Source organism: Dendrobates tinctorius, unplaced genomic scaffold (assembly GCF_039654945.1).
Source record: "Dendrobates tinctorius isolate UK_male_01 unplaced genomic scaffold, ASM3965494v1 ptg000020l, whole genome shotgun sequence".
Classification (NCBI taxonomy): Eukaryota; Metazoa; Chordata; class Amphibia; order Anura; family Dendrobatidae; genus Dendrobates; species Dendrobates tinctorius.
In genome coordinates, this window is record NW_027361688.1 from 33,165,639 (window position 1) to 33,186,776 (window position 21,138).

Genomic DNA, 21,138 nt, shown 5'->3' on the forward strand with positions numbered 1-21,138 from the left:
CTACAGATGTCCAGACAACACAGTAGGCACCCCACATGCCAAGACAACACAGTTGGCACCACAGATGTCCAGACACCACAGTAGGCAACACAAATGTCCAAACACTACAGTAGGCACCAGAGATGTCCAGACACCATAGTAGACACCACAGTTGGCACCATAGATGGTCAGACATCACAGTAGGCACCACAGATGTTCAGACACCCCAGTAGGAACCCCAGATGTCAAGACACAACAGTTGGGACCTCAGATGTCCATGCACCACATTAGGCACTACGGATGTCCAGACACCACAGTAGGCACCCCACATGTGAAGACACCACAGTTGGGACCTCAGATGTCCAGACACCATAGTAGGCACTACAGATGTCCAGACACCATAGTAGGCACCACAGATGTCCAGACACCACAGCAGGAACCACAGAAGTCAAGACACCACAGTTGGGACCTCAGATGTCCAGACACCACAGTAGGCACCACAGATGTCCAGACACCACAGTATGTACCACAAATGAAGGTGCACTGAGCACGCCGAAATGCAACATGCTGCGTTCGGCGCACACGGGCGCACCTTCAAAAGTGCACAGCGCACGCCAAAATCCTACTAGCGCACGGCCAGCGCACGATCTGCGCACCCTATGCTAAAGATAGAGTGCGCAGATCGCAAGCGTCCATGTGCGATAGTAGGCGGCGATGACCGGATGGGGCGGGCAGGGAGCTGGCAGGGGCGGGGCTTTGCGGCGCCGTGCGCTGCGTGGAATAAACGCTAGTGTGAAACTAGCCTTATTTGCTTTTTATTAGTAGCCTTAGTATTTACGCCTTATCCGCTATTACAGTATACGTTTTCCTCCATTTTTAAAAAGTTTTCTTTCTTTTTTAAAGTCTTTTCAACAGTTATGCTGATGGAGATATTTTAGACAGTTCTCCAAATGTCGCCATTTTTTGAGCATTTTTTTTATTTTGGTGCAGTTGAACACTAACATGTGATGTGACATTTTAATGGGAATCTGTTGCAAGGTTTTTGCTACCTTACCTGAGAGTAGTTTATTGCAGAAACAGAGACCTTGATTCCAGTGTATCACTTACTGGGCTTCTTGCTGTACAGTCATATGTAAAAGTTGGGCACCCCTATTAATGTTAACCTTTTTTCTTTATAACAATTTTGGTTTTTGCAACAGCTATTTCAGTTTCATATATCTAATAACTGATGGACTCAGTTATATTTCTGGATTCAAATGAGGTTTATTGTACTAACAGAAAATGTGCAATCTGCGTTTAAACAAAATTTGACCGGTGCAAAAGTATGGGCACCCTTATCATTTTCTTGATTTGAACACTCCTAACTACTTTTTACTGACTTCCTGAAGCACTAAATTGGTTTTGTAACCTCATTGAGCTTTGAGCTTCATAGCCAGGTATATCAAATCATGAGAAAAGGAATTTAAAGTGGCCACTTGCAAGTAGTTCTCCTATTTGATTCTCCTATGAAGAGTGGCATCATGGGCTCCTCAAATCAACTCTCAAATGATCTGAAAACAAAGATTATTCAACAAAGCTTTTCAGGGGAAGGATACAAAAAGTTGTCTCAGAGATTTAACCTGTCAGTTTCCACTGTGAGGAACATAGTTAGGAAATGGAAGAACACAGGTACAGTTCTTGTTAAGCCCAGAAGTGGCAGGCCAAGAAAAATATCAGAAAGGCAGAGAAGAAGAATGGTGAGAACAGTCAAGGACAATCCACAGACCACCTCCAAAGACCTGCAGCATCATCTTGCTGCAGATGGTGTCACTGTGCATCGGTCAACAATACAGCGCATGCATAACGCCTTTTTGTATGACCAAACAACTCAATCTTTGTTTCATCAGTCCACAGGACCTTCTTCCAAAATGTAACTGGCTTGTCCAAATGTGCTTTTGCATACCTCAGGCGACTCTGTTTGTGGCGTGCTTGCAGAAACGGCTTCTTTCGCATCACTCTCCCATACAGCTTCTCCTTGTGCAAAGTGCGCTGTATTGTTGACCGATGCACAGTGACACCATCTGCAGCAAGATGATGCTGCAGGTCTTTGGAGGTGGTCTGTGGATTGTCCTTGACTGTTCTCACCATTCTTCTTCTCTGCCTTTCTGATATTTTTCTTGGCCTGCCACTTCTGGGCTTAACAAGAACTGTACCTGTGTTCTTCCATTTCCTTACTATGTTCCTCACAGTGGAAACTGACAGGTTAAATCTCTGAGACAACTTTTTGTATCCTTCCCCTGAAAAGCTATGCTGAATAATCTTTGTTTTCAGATCATGTGAGAGTTGTTTTGAGGAGCCCATGATGCCACTCTTCATAGGAGAATCAAATAGGAGAACTACTTGCAAGTGGCCACCTTAAATACCTTTTCTCATGATTTGATACACCTGGCTATGAAGGTCAAAGCTTAAGGAGGATACAAAACCAATTTAGTGCTTCAGGAAGTCAGTAAAAAGTAGTTAGGAGTGTTCAAAATCAAGAAAATGATAAGGGTGCCCATACTTTTGCACCGGTCAAATTTTGTTTAAATGCAGATTGCACATTTTCTGTTAGTACAATAAACCTCATTTGAATCCAGAAATATAACTGAGTCCATCAGTTATTAGATATATGAAACTGAAATAGCTGTTGCAAAAACCAAAATTGTTATAAAGAAAAAAGGTTAACATTAATAGGGGTGCCCAAACTTTTACATATGACTGTAGTTTTGATAAAAATCACTGTTTTATCAGCAGGAGATTATCACTAGAGGACTAGTAAACTTGTTGCCATGTATTCATGAGCTCTGTATAACCCCACCCCCACCACTACTTCGGCATCATATGGTGGTATCTACTTGTGTGGAGGGTATTATTTTTGTAGTTGGAGTAGCAATGATTAATATTGTTGGCTGTGTAGGCAACTATGAGAAAATTTTATTTAGCCAATGCATAGTGCCATTACGTGTGCTCCATACGGTATGATGCCTATAACTAGGCTGCAGCATGACGGTACACTATAAGGGTGAGGTGTGCAGTAGATGGTACTGATGTAGGCACTGTGCCGACACAAGACCTGACCCCGACGGTAAGACACTTATGCGTCTGTAAACAATGGGGGTCACAGGAAGGTACACTGCGGCCACATAGCTGTAATATAACTTGGACTTTGTAGAAAAAGGTTCATGTACATAAGCCTGTCCTTTAGGCCGCGTTCACACAGTCAGTATTTCGTCAGTATTTTACCTAAGTATGTGTAAGCCAAAATCAGGAGTGGAACAATCAGAGGAAAAGTATAATAGGAACACGTCTCCACTTCTGGATTTATCACCCACTCCAGGTTTTGGCTTACAAATACGGAGGTAAAAAACTGACCAAATCCTGAACGTGTGACTGTGGCCTTAGAAGTAGACTCATTGACCACAATACAAAATCCCCGACAGGTTCACCAACTATCACTAGTCTGCAACGCTGGGGCTTCACTGTGACTTTGACTGTGACCCCTTTTTCCAACCAATAATTACTAGTAGTCGCTGCTACTTCGCAGGGAATGGGGGTCGCATTGTGATTGTCAGGGTACCATGACTGCAACAAGCAAGATACAGAAAATTGACATGGTTGGACTTCTTACGACTTGCTTGCCTTGTTCACAGTACCCCATTCACTGTGATGTAGCAGCAACAGCTAGCAAGCTTTGGTCACGCAACAGGTGTCATGGGCAAAGTCACCATGTAGCCCCTACTTTACAGTATTTGTCAGGGCTGAGGGTGAGCATCCCGCCTCTGAGTTATCTCTCATTTTGCCACCTCTTGAGAACCTGATAAATTAGCCTCGGTAACGCCGCAGAGTGTATCGGATTGTGTGGAGCAGGCTCAAGAGCTGAGTCTGCTCCACACGCGGGAGATGAGGAAATAAATAAAAAAAAACATGATTGGGATCGCCGAATCTGTCAAAGTCCAATCTATGAAACTAATAAAAAGATAAAATTAATTAACCTGTATGGATGATGCTTTGAAAAATTGAATCAGTAGAATTGCATCACAATAAAAAGCAATCAAAATGTCAGCTATACCCCAAATTGGTATAGATAAAACCGTCAGCTTGGCAAACAAAAAACAAGCTCCAAGGATGGAAAAAAAAATGTTATGGTTTCAAAAAATGGCCATATAACCAAGTTTCAGAATAAAATAAAAAAATATGCAAGTTTTGTATGTTTGGTATCGCAATGATCTAAAGAATCATGGTCACGGGTCATTTTTTACTATACAACCATAAAACAAAAACCCAAAAAACAAGGGAGGAATTGAAGGTTTATATTGCACTGCGGCAAGGGACGACATGTCAATTTTCCCCTGAGGCAGTAAGAAAGTAAGAGTCGGCCCTGCTATGGGTGATGTTACTATGGCTTCTTCCTCCCTGATTCCTACAGCTGATTCGGGTGGAGTCATATAATGACAGAGACGTGACCTGCGGCACCACCCTCTCCATTACATAGCGTCATATTATTACACTACTCTATTGTCTAATGCATTAAATAAGGGACCTTCAGCCTAATGTGACAAGAGCAAACAATAGCGATTAGTCCGGGGGTGGGAAATGACCTAATATAATTGTTTTACAGCAGCAAAATTCATTCACAAAACAGTAACAATGCCTAAAGGAGATGTGAGAGGCATCGATTGGAAATACCATGAATGTTTGATTGTGGGGGTCAAACTAACCCCAAGAATGGAGGTCCCAGTAGCGAGATGATCATAATCTTTCTCCTTGATAGCACATACTATGGAATCATGGAAGGAACGAACCCAGAAATTGCCTCCACACAAGGATCTATGGGGGAACTGATTTCCTACAAAGTATATTTTTTTTACCTAGTACTTTTGTATGGAATAGCATAATTTACTACTACACTATGTCAGGGAAGGCTAGAATAACCCGCTTTCACTCTTTTGGCCTCCAATAAGCAAACTGGATACATGTAAATCAGGGGCGGACATACCATTGATGCAATCTGTGCAGCCCCACAAGGGCCCAATAGGTAAGGGGGTCCACTTCTATCCCCAAAACACCTGGACTCGTGCAATATGATGAACTATCGGACTGCAAAGAGCCCATATATTTGTAGCGCCGGCGTCTCTGCGATAAGTCCTTCTCCCCCTGCAGAGGCGCCTGCGTATTCACTACCGCGGCCCCCATCCTGCTCTGTCTGGGTCTGCATCTACACAGGGTGCACGTGCGCACACTTCCTCTTTCTTAAAGGGGTGGCGCGCATTCCCATAATGTGTCCTCAGCCAATAGCTGGAGGACACTTACTGTTTAAGGCACCTCCTCCAATATGGAGGTGCCTGTGCAATGTTGTGAGTTGGTTTCTTAACACTCTTGTGAATTCTAAGGTCCCTGTATGCTGCTCCTGCCAGTTCTCATCTCAACGTTAGCCGGTCCTGCTGCATCCTTGGTACTTGTCTTTCTACTCCGCCTGCCTGCATGTACTGGACCTTCCTTTGGGCCGCTCCAGTTACCTGTTCATAGAGGGGTCAGCTGCCATCTAACCAACATCAGTTCTGGAGTAGCACCTCAACCACCTTCCTTGTCTCTCCTCGGATCTCTGTAACGTAGTCTGCTGGGTCTCCATGGTCAGATTGTGTAAGGTTCCTAGTCACGCCCCTCTAGGTCTTCCTTGGGTTTCACCACCCATCCCGTTACAATATTGTTCCTGCACAGGGTCCTCTTCTGTCTCTGACCACCCCTGATGTAGCTTCTACATTGGGAGCTAAGCTGAGGTCATAAATGTAATCTGAACAGAGCCCAATATGCCGTAATTGAGTTTTTGAGTTTTTCTCTTGCTTGGATTAGGTTATAGTGTGACTTCCCACCCTGTGTCAGGGAAGCATAGTTGCTAACATTTCTTGAGATGTTTCAAGAGGACCTTAAACTAGGTCAATAGTGTCCAGTTTTTGTGCTTATTGTATTCCTACTGCTCCCCTAAATATTCCTTTTTTTATTCTTTTAACTCACCATACGGTTCTAGAGATATAAGCCTTTTTATTTAGTGTTCATTTTGCTATGGTCTTTACAAAGAGGTGTGACTGATGGAAACTCTGGGGTGTGTCTTTAGGCAGCTCTGCATAATTAACCCATGAGCCACGCCCCCTTTGGAAAGACCATAAAATATAGCACTAAATTGAAAAGCCCATATCCCTGGAACCATATGGCAATTTTTTTTTTTAAGTCTGAATACTCAGGGGAGCGGCTGGAATAAAATAAGAACAATATTTGGACGCTTTTGTCCAGGTGATATATCGTCTTTGAGTCGCACCTTCAATCCCACCTCTCTTCTGGGAGGAGTTTACATTAACCTGTCGCACTTTTGTTCCAGGAAACATTGGAAACTGGGGATAGTTGGCCTCTAAGGTGAAATAGTCAAGGTCAGGACTAGTTCAGCAAACCAAATCTTCACTCCTAGGTGAACGAAATCTTACCTACGACTTTGGTTACAGTTTTTTTATCCTTCCAGCCGAGCAATAGGAGCATTAATAACTACTTTTATGGCGTGTTTCACTGCCAGCGCCCTGATGTATCTAGAAATATGTCCAAGTTTGGATACTATTATATACAGTATAACAGTGAGAGTAATCATATAAATGGCGGAAATGCGAAAAGCAATAGAATTATCTTATTGTGGGACCCACACGTCACAAAATATGGAAAAGGAATGGGTGTAATATCTCGCTTTGCCCACAGATGGCAGCATCTTGACCTTTGTACTCTGACTGCGCAGTGAACAGTTAGGCTGTGTGCACACGCTGCGGATTTTGCTGCGGTTCCGCAGCGGATTTGGCCGCTGCGGACCCGCAGCAGTTTTTGTACAGTACCATGATTCCCTATGGGAATCAAAAACCACAATGCAGACGGTGCGGAATTTTCCGCGCGGATTATCTGCGGTTTTCAATCCGCAGAAAGAATTGACATGTCAATTCTTTCTGCGGATTCTGCTGCGGTTTGCCATCTCCTCCATTGAGGAGATGAAAAACCGCAGGGCAAAACCGCAGAGCAATCTTCAGGTAAAACCGCAGGTCTTTTGACCTGCGGTTTCACCTGCAGATTTTACAAAATCCGTGCGGATGAATCCGCACCACAATCCGCAGCGTGTGCACACAGTCTTAGATACCGCTGCTGTCTAGTCTGGAGTATGATAATAATGGCAGCTGATTTATGGTTTGTCCAGTTTTGTCTAGTCCAGTGTTTCCCAAACTCCAGTCCTCGCGGACCCCAACAGGTCATGTTTTCAGGATTTCCATAGTGTTACACATGTGAGAGAATTCCTGATGGCTTGATGATACTTCCATCACCTGTGAAATACTAAGGAAATCCTGAAAACATGACATGTTGGGGTCTGCGAGGACTGGAGTTTAGGAAACACTGGACTAGTCTGTAAAGAAAGTACCTTCCCAGCACTGTGGGTGACATATAAGATAGAATATAATTGTAAATTCCTAACTGCTCCACGTCAGCAACACAGGTGATATCCACAGTAAATGCCATATCTGTGTTATACAACGAGGTCCCACCGCTCTAACCCACTTTTATCTTAAGAGCACAGCTACATCCTGTGCCTCCAGGAATAGGGAGTTGGTCCACACATGCATCTTTCTGAGTTCCCTTCCATTGACGTGCCGAAAATTGCCGCGCAAGTATGCTCCATTAATAACAATCTAAAAATTGTCTGATTCCCACCACTGGCATCACTAGTGATCACTAGAATGGGCATCTAACGTCCACCATTTGTACGAAACAGGAAAAAAACCCTGATTAATCCCACACTGTTCTATGCCACCACTCCAGTGGTTTCCGTTGGTCTTGCTGCAATGATGTCGTGAACATCATTCACATTACCGCTGCAGCCAATCGCTCTTGTCAGCTGCTACGTAACTTTTGAGGATTATCATTGGCTGCAGTGTTCACGTGAATGATGTATATTACATCATCACTGCAGGACCAGGGGAATCATAGGAGCAGCATTGAAGCAAAGGGAATTTAAAGGGTTTGTCCAATACTTAGACAACCTCTTCTTAAATGCTGTAGTATCCCGAGAAAACCTCCTGCACTGGCAACGTTCCAGCGCTGTCTGTGCCGGGTCTTTTGGCTAGTGTGATGTCACGTGTACAGTAAGCTGCGGCTGATCAGCAAGCACTAATGAGCTGCAGAAATCACTCCTCTCCTGTATGTCCAAGTTTCGCCCAAGGTAAGTGTGAGCAAGTAGCCTATTACTTGGTCCTGATAGACTGCTACACTGTATAACAATGTCACACAAGTCTCGGGCGATCTGGTATTGACATCACTGGAACGACATCGGTGAATATAAAGGTGTTTTGGGATGCTGCACTCTCACTTCCTTCAAAATTTAGACAACAGAAGCAGTGAAAGTGCAGCACCCTAATTTTGGCTGCTGTCGGCATAAAAATGTCAAGCAATCCCAGGGAGATCCGGTGCCGACATCACTGGGACTGATGCCGGTATACGAGTTGAATATATGTTATTTTTATTTTATAATAATAAGAGGAAGCGATGGTATCCCTGAAGAGCCCCTGCTTGGTGTGGCCTTAGGAAAGACTGCCATCTACAGGCCAGACAAAATGAAGAAGAACCAATTCGCACTAATGGAGTTGCAGTGGGAATGAGTTCTTGTGCGGGATCTGGTCAGGCACCTTGCATGACAGAGTTCCTGGATATAAAACCCTTGTCAGTGAAATGTCAGGAGGAGTTGGCGTCAAAGAGAAGAGCAGAGCAGATGCGGACCAGAAACGGTGCTGAGGCCAGTGTGACAGATCGCAGCGGAAAGAGGACACCACCAAGGTGCTGGATATCGCCAGACAAGGTCCAGATGATGTCTGGTGAGACCCAGAGTTCAGACTGCTCCAGTCAACACCAGAACCGTTGCCCTATGCCAGTAAAGTCCCAGAGGCCAGACGACACCCGTCGAGAGTCGAGACTCAGTCCTTTCCTCCCCAGGACTAGAAGACACCCGCCGACAATAAAGCACCAAAGATTCGCAAGGAGACGACTATCAGAGGAGCACACTCTCGGTTACAGAGGAAAGGCACTAGTGAGCAGGATCTTCATTTCCAGATACAACGTACCATACAGGGGGTTGGCCTGGGTTAGGACAACACATGGAGTCCAGTTGGTACACGGAAGGTTAAACGTTCACTGACAGACTTTGTCAGAAGGACATGCGTCCTAGCGGGAAAACCCAGTGATCCCCACCAGGGCCAAGATTTCTGGAAGAACTAACATGGTAGCAACTTTGTGGAGTACTGGCTCTAACTAAAGAGACCAGTCTGGCATGGTGTCTTATTGGATGTGCTTTAGCTAATTTGCACATTTTTGTGTTCCTTCAAGAAGTCCTAAAAAGACTCCACACTTGAGTGGTCTCCTTCATGAGAGACATTAGGATATGTTCCCTGCACTTGCTTACTTTCCATACTGAGGAAAAAGGGGGTGAGGCACTTCACATTTGGTGTTAAGCACCCATGGACCAAACTTCTGGCGTACAGCATGAAGTTCTAGTAGCAAGTAGACCCAGTTGGCAGAAAACTGAATATTGGACCATTGCCACACTATCATCTCAAATATATCACTTATGAGCAAAAAGATTCACACAACTGTAGTCCTACTTCCACGAAGGTACTCCATTACTGCTGACCAGGGCAGCGCTTAGCCAGCGCTCGAATCCTGGCATTTGGGAGTCCCCTTTCGTTTACTAGACCCGTGCAACATGGGGACGTAATTGTTGCAAGAGGCGCCCATGATGCCGGTATTTGAGTGAAGTGCTATCCATGGAAGTTTGTATTGCCGCGTCCGGCTGCCACAGATTGCTGAAGTGGATGCCATCTACATAAACATATACATGCAAAAAAGCTCTTATGTATATGTTTATGGAAAACCTTGACAAATATCATACAGCAGCACTATACAGTGGTATATGTTTTTTTTTACTGGAGGCCACAGTCTGGAATAATACAGCTGGCTTCACTTTCTACTAGCCGAAAAGATGATTGCCACTGAAGCAAGGCCAAAATAGGCTCCTTCTGCTTAATGGTGGCCTCTGGATCTGGCAAGGCGCACAAGGAGGTCCACGTCACTTGTCAAACGCTGCCGATTTACTAAGAAGCGCATACCTCTTAATGATTTACGAGTGTCTGACACCAGCGCTACCCCTCATCAAGACCAACAATAAAAACACCATAGGGAATAAGTGTGAAAAGATCCGAAGATGGAACATTTTGTTTTTTAGTGATAAATAATGGTACATGTGACTACCTCGTTCCATCCTTAATCCTCAGATCTATTTTTATACTTGGAATTTGCATTACATTTTCCAACCTCAGAGAAGTAACAGATGACTTGAATGTGACTTTTTCGTCTATGATGTTCTTTCACAGATACATAACTTTGCTTCCATTTCTTTGAAGGTAATGGAGACATTTGTGAGATTCATGTTTTTGGCAATGTCACAGTGTAGACTCCTTGTGATATTCGTGCCATGATTTCATATTTTATGTGAGTGTCGTATGGTTTGTTATTACCTTTTGTATATAAGCATTTATGATTATGAATAAGTGTGTTGTTTGCTCAATAACAGTAGATAAGATCTGGAATGAGGGGCTGGGTTGGGTGGACACTAGAGCAAAAAAAGTTGTTGAGAACCCCCATCTTACATCGGGGTTCTAGACCCCACCTGACCCAACAACATATAGAAGAGATCGACCACATTCACTGAAGTCTATAGGAATTACAGATAATCCCCTTGGCATCAAAGGAAGGAGTCCCATATATGTGGGGACATCTCTACTTGTCTAGATAGCATGACCAAAAGGTCAACTAGGGCCAGCGCTCTCCTGGGTGGTAGGGGGTCTTAGAGATGAGCAGTATATACAGTATAATACCTAGAACAATCTTGACTGCTAAGGTATATTGAAATGACACTAATAGCTGGAGCTATGCTGGAGGTACAGCAGATGACTCTGTGTGAACGGTTAGGGTTTGTCTATTCTACTGTTATGACCTCTTGGACAAAATTGAAGAAAAAAATAAAATGAGCATATACCCTGTAGTAAGGAAAAGAGGTCGTTCTTGAAGAAGGGAAAAAGTTGTTGCAAATATGTTGCCAACTTGTTCATTCCATACCTAGAAGACTTGGTGATGTCCTTGAGATATTGGTTAGTATCAGACTTTTCAAAGGGGGGTGTACTCATTTACGCTGAGAAATGTAGCAAAGCAGGCCTTTTCTGGTGTGTGACCAAAGCGGTATGCAGTTACACGTAAGTAGGACATGATGACACCTGTTGGGCCTGTTCTACTGTAGTAGAAATATCATACAGGGCAACTGCAACTGTATAGAAGTGAGTGACCATTTTAATATCTTATGTGGTTATACTTAATTGTTAATTTTATGCTGTATGGTACTACTTTATGGAAGGGTTGAGCGGCAAGAATGATGGTGTAAGGTGGGGAACTGCACAGTGCATGATCCAAAACCATTGAACGACCAGTAATGATTGGAGAGCTGATGATCGCTGGATAATACTTTCTAATCTTTTGTCTGGAAAAGAAATTCACCAGTAGCCACCAGTGATTGGATCCTAACACACTATCTATAGCTCAGAACTCTGGACCCTTATGTCACACTGGGTTTTTTATGGTCAATTAATAATATTCCTATTGTGCAATTTTTATCATCTCCAGAGTGATGACCTAGTCAATGAGATCAGAACTTGTATTAGATGGGATAGGTAACCAATATCAGATGGGGGATGCAATATCTGTAAAATATAATAAAGGCACTAACTGTGCGAGGGTTGTGCCTGTTGGTGTGTACAACAGCTGCAGGCTTATACTGCGGTACAGAACTTGCTGCTGTGTTAAAGGGAACCTGTCATCTGACTCATGCAGCCTAAACTGCTGGGCAGCATGGATCAGATCCTGGATGCATGACTGCAGCCAGGTATATTTTTCCCTGAAACGCTCCGGCATTTCAGAGAAAATATAATTTAAACATCTGGTCGGGGACCTTAACAAAAGATGAGACTAGTTCGGGGTTGCCCCCCGTTTGACTCTCCCCAGCACTGCTACAGGTGATTGACAAGTCTCTATGTACAAAAATGAGGGAAGGACTTGTAAATCACCTCTACCAGCGGAGGAAAGAGCCAGTGGTGTTGGACTAGTCTGGTCTTTGGCTATGGTTCCTGAACACATCTTTACAGTATATTTTCTCTAACACACCAGCCATTTGGGAAGCCAGGATCTGATTCATGTTGACTGCGGTTTGGACAGGATGATTCAGTCGATATGTTCCCTTTAACTGTGACAGTTTATTGATAATATGTAGTAGTTCCCCTAAACTGTACTTTGTGACCTCACACTTTTTGTTTAAGTCAGTTCCTTCCTTGATGTGATGAACATAACGGTTGCTGTATGTCCCAAGTAAAACAGTTGATTCTTCCACATTGTGTGAGTGCTGATGATTCCGCTGAAAGATGAAATCTACAACAGTGTCACTACAGTGCTGGGTGAGCAGCTAATCTGCTCTGCCTGTGCTTAGCCCTGGACTATACTATTGAGTACAGGCAGATAATTTGCTGGGGCTGCGGTGCCAATGGCAAGCAACAGAGGAGAGGAACAATGAGCTCATCCATCAGTCTACGGAGGGAAGCACCCCATTTTCTGTGCCTGCAACTAGAGCCACAGGATTACTAAATTCATGACCTATAGGTGATTTATCTGACAGGCTTAAGATTTGATTTTTCTCCACTGTTCAATAACCCAATGGGTGAGTGGTAATACCTGGTAGGGCATGGTGCAATTAAATAATAATAATAATTATTATTATTAATAATAATAATATTATTATATGAAGAGTAACTTCTTTTTTTTTACAAAATTTCTTGTTATAAAGACCTGCCTGAACTTTTGATTTTGAGGGTCCCCAACCATACCAAACTTCGAAGACATCGCCAAAGGTTTGTTAAAGCGCTGTTACACTTTAAATTTTCTACTTTTCAATTTTTTCATCAGGCAATCAGAGAACATCTTCAGCTGTCATACGATATGTGAAACAAGCAGTCATTGGCCTGAAATCTAAAATGACCACTACCACACTCGAGTAGGAGATGACACCATGTATCTCCCTATCCCACGGTACTAAATACCTTGATCTGTTCCCGACTCCTTATTGATCTTGGTCTAATATGGGTGTAGAACATAGTAGGGAAATACAACCCATAATTAATACAAATATAAGGGACTACATATTTAAAATCTATGTAATTTGAAAACTATAAGGACTGTGTGTTAGATGATATAACAGTTTTGAAGAAGAAGAAGGATGATGCAAAACAAGAGGCAGAAACATACATACACACACGTGGAGAAGTCTCAGTCATATAGAAGCATTTTCTTTAACATAACCATAGCAAAAAAGTGCATAAATAATAGCAAAAAGTGCATAAATAATCAATTAATAGAAAGCAAGAACTCAAAGCAGCCAGATGTGAAAGATGGAGGAGGGCAGAAAACTTCAGAAGTCCAAGCAGGAAGTAGAAGGTTGAGTGTCTTCCGTTAAATATTTTACATATTTGTGGTTGTTCCACCATCATTTGTATCACAATATAAAGGTCTGACTATTTCAATTACATGTTTTAAGTTTTTGTGTAAATAAAGCACCATCTCACCTTCTTTGGTTTCATTACCAAAGTCATCACCACTACTAATACTCTTAACTCTCACAGTAGAACAAAAAGGGTCAATAATATTATTTGTAATATGGAGAAGGTTTCCACACCTGTGATTCAAGGCCTGCGTTTTTGGCAGAAAATGTTGGCCGAGGTGCTTGCATTATAGTCTTGTTTCGAGGTGATGAAACCATCGTACTGGAGAAGGGAACCGGGGATAGTGGAGAAGCATAGTTGGTTGGTGTCCGTCTTCCATAGTTGGGAGGAGTATCAGGAGCTGGAGATGGTGACATATTGACAGAAGAAGGTGATCGGATAGCCTGGAAGTACGTTGGAGAATACATAGAAGGAGAAGGAACCACAGGGGAGGTTGGGCATGATGTTTGCCTGTTAAATCGATGCGATTCAACCACCATAGGCTTGGGAGGAGGTGCAGCTTTGGGAAGACTACTCACAGGATCTTTAGTTGGTGAGAGAATGAACAAAGACGACTGAAGTTGATATGGTTGGAGTTTGGATAGTTCAAGTTCTTTTTGAGCTTGCACGCTGTCTGAGACAGTATTAGTTACAGGTGCAGAGGCAGGAAGCTTAGGTGGTCTTTGGTTGTTTTTGGGTTGAATAAATGAAGGAGGTGGTGTTTTAGAGGCAAACTTCCAAGATGGTGGCAAAGACATTGTAGGAGAAGGCGATCGAATGGAGTCTAATGGTGTAGTGTTTTCTACCACAAAACGTTCCATTCTGGACTGTCTCCGTGCAAACAATTCTGCACCTTTCCCTTTATCCTCAGAAAGGGCTTGCACTGGCATAAGTGGTGGCTTTGGACTTAAACCCGGCGACTTTAGACTGGATGACCAATCGTGTATTCTATCAGCTTGGTCAGCGTTGTTTGCTGCATTAGGTGATTTATTCTGAAAATTTGAAGCTTCTGCTCCAAGCGCAAATGGCTCATCTTCAGTAGCTAACTCTCTTGGATGGTCTCTATGTTTTCGTCTTTCATCTGCATTTTGCACCATTGACAGGAGTTCCGGGTTAGGTGCCATCTTTGGCTTTTCAATAAATGTGAACATTGATTTCTTGGGTCCCTTACGTGCTGCTATAGTCTCTAGAATACCAGTCTTTGGCTGAGGTGCAAGCCTTGTTTCTCCATAGTGAATCCCTTGTTGGACAGGAGTTATATCAGCTGGTTCTATTGGATATAAAGCTGAGTAAGCAGGAGGAGATCGAACACGTGAGACTGGTGGAGGACTTGATAAAGTTTCTGCATAAGTAGGGGGTGGTGGGAGGTCAATTGTAGGACTTTTTTCTGATGAATACACATTTCTCTTGGCTGATGATTGGCCTCCAAAAGGTTTAGCTGTTCGGTTAGATACAGATATTGGTTTTGACAATGTTAGATGAACTTCACAGTATTGTGTGTTTAGTGAGCCATTTTGTTCTTTCTTCACAGGAGTTTCTGCTTCTTGGTTAGTTTCAATCACTAAACCATTAGTGTTAGAATTTGATACCATCAAAGTTTCCTTGAGATATGCACTAAGAGGTCCTTGATGATCTTCCTCTGAAGCACTTGGTGAAGGTGCTCGTTTATCTATGGGAGGGAAATCACTTTCTTTGGTCTCATCTCCCCACATATCATCGGTTCCACCTGTACTTCCATGATTGGTGGAAGTCTCTTCCATACTGTAAAAATGTGAGGGTTTCTGAAAGCCTAACTGAAGTTCTTTTTTTTGCAAATCAGCAAGGTTTACACCATGTTGAATACCAGATTGTTGTGCAAGTTTTTTTTCCTCAAAAGCTTTTATCCTTTGACGACGTCGGTGAAACAGTTGAGCCCCCTTCGAACAACTTCCTAAAGGGCTTAGCTGGGAAGCATCATTATCACTAAGCAACTGTGCTTCCTTCAACTCTTTCTCTGTGAGACTGAGGCTTCTTGGAATATCTATGGAAGAAGAAGAGAATATGGTTACCTAACTTTAAAAGTGTACAAGGCGAAAATAAACAATTACTAAAGTAGAAAATACATGAATCACAATTCTTGGTTGGATTTTCTTCAACAAACCACCAGTACAATTTAGTAGCAAAAAAATGTTCTGCCTAATAGAGTGACCATACATATTGTAATTATGCAATCACTTTACATATGTTATATATAGGGTCAAACAGGGAGGCATATGCATTAAGGAATTTCCCTATCTAGTTCTGGTTTGCTCTGCCACATAAACCACCATCATGGAAGAGTAACAATTGTCCACCCTGAACTTCTCATCTTGAGGTGTAACTTGAAGCTTTTGACTCCCAGTTCAAAATTTTGTGATCTAAATATTTCCATACAAGTGGAGGAGTCAACCATATTAGAATTCTTAAAATTGCTGCACAGCTTTTGTAACTATATGTAAAATATTAAGAACATGTGCACTGTTTTTGCACCTTTTTACAGATTTCTTTTACAGTCACTTATTTAAATGTTTTTCTCCCTTTTTGTGTTAGTTTGCCAATGTAGGCGCGGTTGTGGGGGATTTATAAAAGATTTCGCCTGACTCATAATTTGCTATTTTTCAAAAGGTTGCAAAATTATTGTGCAAATATTACGCAGTGTCCCTCTGAATAATAATAATAATAATCTTTATATAGCGTCAACATATTCCGCAGCGCTTTACAGTTTAACAGTTTCAAAACACAAGTCATAAGTAACAACGTTAACAATACAATAATTAAAGCAAAATAAGACGTCCCTGCTCGTGAGAGCTTACAATCTACAATGAGGGGGGGGAGATACAGAGTACAGGTGTGTATTTACAATGGTGTATTTACAATGATGGTCCAGCCATCTTGAGGGAGTGAGGAATGGATGGAGATAGTGAATGGGCTACACATGCTCACTTACACATAGAATGACTTTGATTAGTGAACATGATAGGCCGCTCTGAACAGATGCGTTTTGAGAGAGCCTAAAACTGTGCAAATTGTGGATAGTCCTAATTTCTTGGGGTAGAGCATTCCAGAGGATTGGCGCAGCGCGGGAGAAGTCTTGGAGTCGGGAGTGGGAGGTGCGGATTAGTGCAGAGGTTAGTCGAAAGTCTTTTGCAGAGCACAGTGGTCGGCTAGGCTGATAGACAGAAATGAGGGAGGAGATGTAGGGGGGGTGCTGCACTGTGGAGAGCTTTGTGGGTGAGAACAAGTACTTTGAATTGGATCCTATAATGAATAGGCAGCCAGTGTAACGATTGGCGAAGAGCAGATGCTTCCGAATACCGATTAGCCAGATGGATGACCCTGGCTGCATTACGTATGGACTGGAGAGGGAAAAGTCGAGTAACGGGGAGGCCAATTAATAGAGCGTTGCATTAGTCCAGGCGGGAGTGGATCAATGTGACAGTGAGGATTTTTGTTGTTTCCATGGTTAGAAAAGGGCGAATTCTGGAGATGTTCTTTTAGGTGTAAGCGGCAAGAGTGGACAAGACATTGTATATGGGATGTGAAGGAGAGGTTGGTGTCAAACGTAACACCCAGACAGCGAGCCTGCTGCCGGGGTGTTATTATGGTGCCTCCCACAGAGAGGGAAATGTCAGATTTAGGGAGGTTAGTAGATGGCGGGAGAAGAAGAAGTTCAGTTTTTGAGAGGTTAAGTTTCAGATAGAGAGCGGACATGACGATGGAGACTGCGGACAGACAGTGACTGGCATTCTGTAGTATAACGGGGGTAAGGTTGGGGGATGACGTGTATAGTTGTGTGTCATCAGCATAAAGATGGTACTGAAAGCCAAATCTGCTGATGGTCTGTCCAATTGGGGCCGTGTAGAGAGAGAAGAGGAGGGAGCCAAGGACTGAGCCCTGAGGTACCCCGACAGCAAGAGGAAGAGGAGATGACGTGGAGCCAGCGAACAAAACACTGAAGAAGTGGTCAGAGAGATAGGAAGAGATCCAGGAGAGAGCGATGTCCTTAATGCCTAGTGACTGGAGCCTATGGAGTAGGAGACGATGTTCAACAGTGTCGAAAGCTGCAGAAAGGTCGAGAAGAATGAGCAGAGAGTGGTCATCGTTACATTTTGCTGTCAGAAGGTCATTGGTAATTTTGATGAGTGCAGTTTCAGTCGAATGTAGGGGGCGGAAGCCAGACTGTGAAGGGTCTAGGAGGGAGTGAGTGGAGAGGTATACACCAAAAATTTTTGCGCAATTTTCATAGCATTTTATAAAAGCGGTGTCTTTGTTAAAATGTCATGAAAACGGTTAAAGACTAAACAAGACCATTTTTGAATTTAGCAGGAAAAAACAACAAAGTATACCATGAGATGAGAAAAGTGTCATTTTGTATTTGCGTCTGTTTTTTGTTGCGTTTTTAGTGTTTTGTGCCTTTTTTTGTTTGCACTATATTCATCTTTCCATTGGCACCTTTTTCAAATACAGTTTTGTTTGTTCTGCAGACCGGATATAACTTCAAGAGAAATGTGCTGTCTTCCAGGTGCAAAAATTAAAGATGTGTCTGACAGGATATCAGGACTCTTCAGACCTACAGATGACTACCCATTCCTGCTACTACATGTGGGGACAAATGACACCGCAAGAAATGACCTGGAAACCATCTGCAGAGACTTTGAAGACTTAGGCAAGAAAGTGAAAGAACTGGGAGCGCAGGTGGTCTTCTCTTCCATCCTCCCAGTGGATGGCCATGGAACAAGGAGGTGGAATAAGATTCTGCAGGTGAACAACTGGCTACGTCGATGGTGCCGTCAGCAACGATTTGGATTTCTGGATCACGGAGTGAACTACTTATATGATGGACTACTTGCTAGAGATGGGGTGCACCTTACGAAGACTGGAAAGCATGTATTTGGAAGTCGCCTTGCTACACTTGTAAGGAGAGCTTTAAACTAGAACAACATGGGAAGGGAAGCAAAAGACCAGAAAAAGCCATACACCTGACAAATGCTATTGAGAACTCTGCTATTAGAAGTGGAAGGCAAGAACAAAGACAAAAGAATCTAATTAATAAAAATATTGGAGAAAGAGAAACCAATCACAATCTAAAATGTTTCTATACTAATGCACAAAGCATGGGCAACAAACAAGGAGAATTGGAACTACTAACACAGGAAAAGAAATATGATGTCATTGGAATCACTGAAACTTGGTGGGACAATACACATGATTGGAATACAAGACTAGAAGGATACAACTTATTTGCAAAAAACAGACTTGATAAACGAGGAGGAGGTGTCGCATTGTATGTTAGAAACGCGTATATCTGCACAGAGATTGAAGCTTCAGAGACTGGAAGTTCTGTGGAAACTGTTTGGGTAAGAATACAAGGACAGAACAATGGAAAGGACACCATTGTAGGCATTTACTACAGGCCGCCTGTGCAAGCTGAAGATATCGATGAACTCTTTATGCATCAAATGGCCAAGTTCTCCAAAAAATATGACATAGTTGTCATGGGAGATTTCAACTATCCAGACATTTGTTGGAAATCTCTCTCAGGCAAAACTAACAGGTCAAGGAAATTCTTATCCTCTCTTGCTGACAACTTTATCTTCCAAAAGGTAGGGGAGAAAACAAGGGGAACTGCTACCTTGGATCTAATCCTTATAAACAGGGAGGAAATGGTTGAGGAGGTAAAAGTGGCTGGGACCCTAGGAGGTAGCGACCATGCTATTTTAGAATTTTGGATAACTAGAGGCGGAAGACCTGTGAAGACTCAGACATCAAGGTTAGATTTCAGAAAGGCAGACTTTAAGGGTTTCAGAAAGAGAATTGGAGGGATCCAATGGCTGGATATCCTTAAAGACAAAAATGTCCAGGAAGGATGGGAAATCTTGAAAAATGAAATTCTCAAAGCACAGTTGTTAACAATTCCAAAAAGAGGGAAGAATAGGAAGCATTTAAGGAAACCAGGATGGATGAACACAGAACTTAAGCACATGCTAAAAAGGAAGAAAAAAATGTTTATAAAATGGAAAGAGGGAGGCATATCTAAAGAAGAATATAATGCTGTTTGCAGAACTTGCAGGGCACAAATCAGATTAGCTAAAGCTGAAAATGAATTGAGGCTTGCAAGAGATGTCAAAAGCAATAATAAAGGATTTTGGGGATATGTCAAAAGTAAAAGAAAAGTCAAAGATGCTATAGGATTTTTACAGGATGAAAATGATGAAATGGTAAGACAGGATGTTGAGAAGGCTGAACTTTTAAATTCCTATTTTGCATCTGTTTTCTCTGAGAAAGGAAATGTAACATCAACTGTTATTCACTGTCCTATTAAGGGAATAGAAGAATCCAGGATATCTATAAACAGAAAGATAGTAAGGAAACACTTAGCTAACCTAAATGAATTCAAGTCTCCAGGACCAGATGAATTACACCCCAGAGTACTGAAGGAGATAGCAGAAGAAATTTTTGAACCCCTCTCCATAATCTTTGAAAATTCTTGGAGAACAGGAGAAGTGCCAGAAGACTGGAGAAGAGCAAATGTTGTTCCTATCTTCAAAAAGGGGAAGAAGGTGGACCCAGGCAACTATAGGCCGGTGAGTCTGACTTCTATACCAGGAAAGATCTTTGAACAAATTATTAAACAACATGTATGTGAGTACCTGGATAAGAATGAAGTGATTAAACAGAGTCAGCATGGGTTTGTAACTAATAAGTCATGTCAGACTAACTTAATTTCCTTCTATGACGGTATCACTGATTGGGTGGATCAAGGAAATGCTGTAGATATAGTATATCTTGACTTCAGCAAAGCATTTGACAAAGTCTCTCATAAAATCCTTATTGAAAAAATGACTAAGTATGGAATGGACAAGGCAACTGTTAGGTGGATTCATAACTGGCTTAGTGATCGGACCCAAAGAGTGGTCGTAAATGGCTGCACATCCAGTTGGAAGAATGTCTCAAGTGGGGTACCACAGGGCTCTGTCCTGGGCCCTGTATTGTTCAACATCTTTATCAACGATTTAGATGAAGGAATTGAGGGTAATCTGATTAAATTTGCTGATGACACAAAGCTAGGACGGATAGCTAATACAAGTGAAGAGAGAGAGAGGATTCAAAAAGATTTAAATAAACTGGAGAAGTGGGCAGCAACTAACAGAATGATTTTTAACAGGGAGAAATGCAAAGTACTACATCTGGGCAATAAAAATGAAAAAAGCATATACAGAATGGGAGGAATAGGGCTAAGTGACAGCACATGTGAAAAAGACTTGGGTATACTAATAGATCACAGACTGAATATGAGTCAACAGTGTGATGCAGCAGCAAAAAAGGCAAATGCAATTCTAGGATGTATTAACAGAAGCATACAGTCTAGATCACGTGAAGTCATTATTTCCCTCTACTCCTCTTTGGTCAGACCTCATCTGGAATATTGTGTCCAGTTTTGGGCACCACATTTTAAAAAAGACATCAACAAACTGGAGCA

General features: G+C 42.5%; 1 protein-coding gene across 2 annotated transcripts in view; it reads right to left on the minus strand.

The window, feature by feature from the left end:
• Positions 1-21,138, minus strand: part of SYNPO (synaptopodin) — a 118,700-nt gene that overhangs the window by 7,415 nt on the left and 90,147 nt on the right. For both annotated transcript variants that reach the window (XM_073567965.1, XM_073567967.1), the window contains one exon: positions 13,835-15,660. In XM_073567965.1, the coding sequence (XP_073424066.1) occupies positions 13,835-15,660 (1,826 nt within the window). The remainder of the gene's footprint in view (positions 1-13,834; positions 15,661-21,138) is intronic.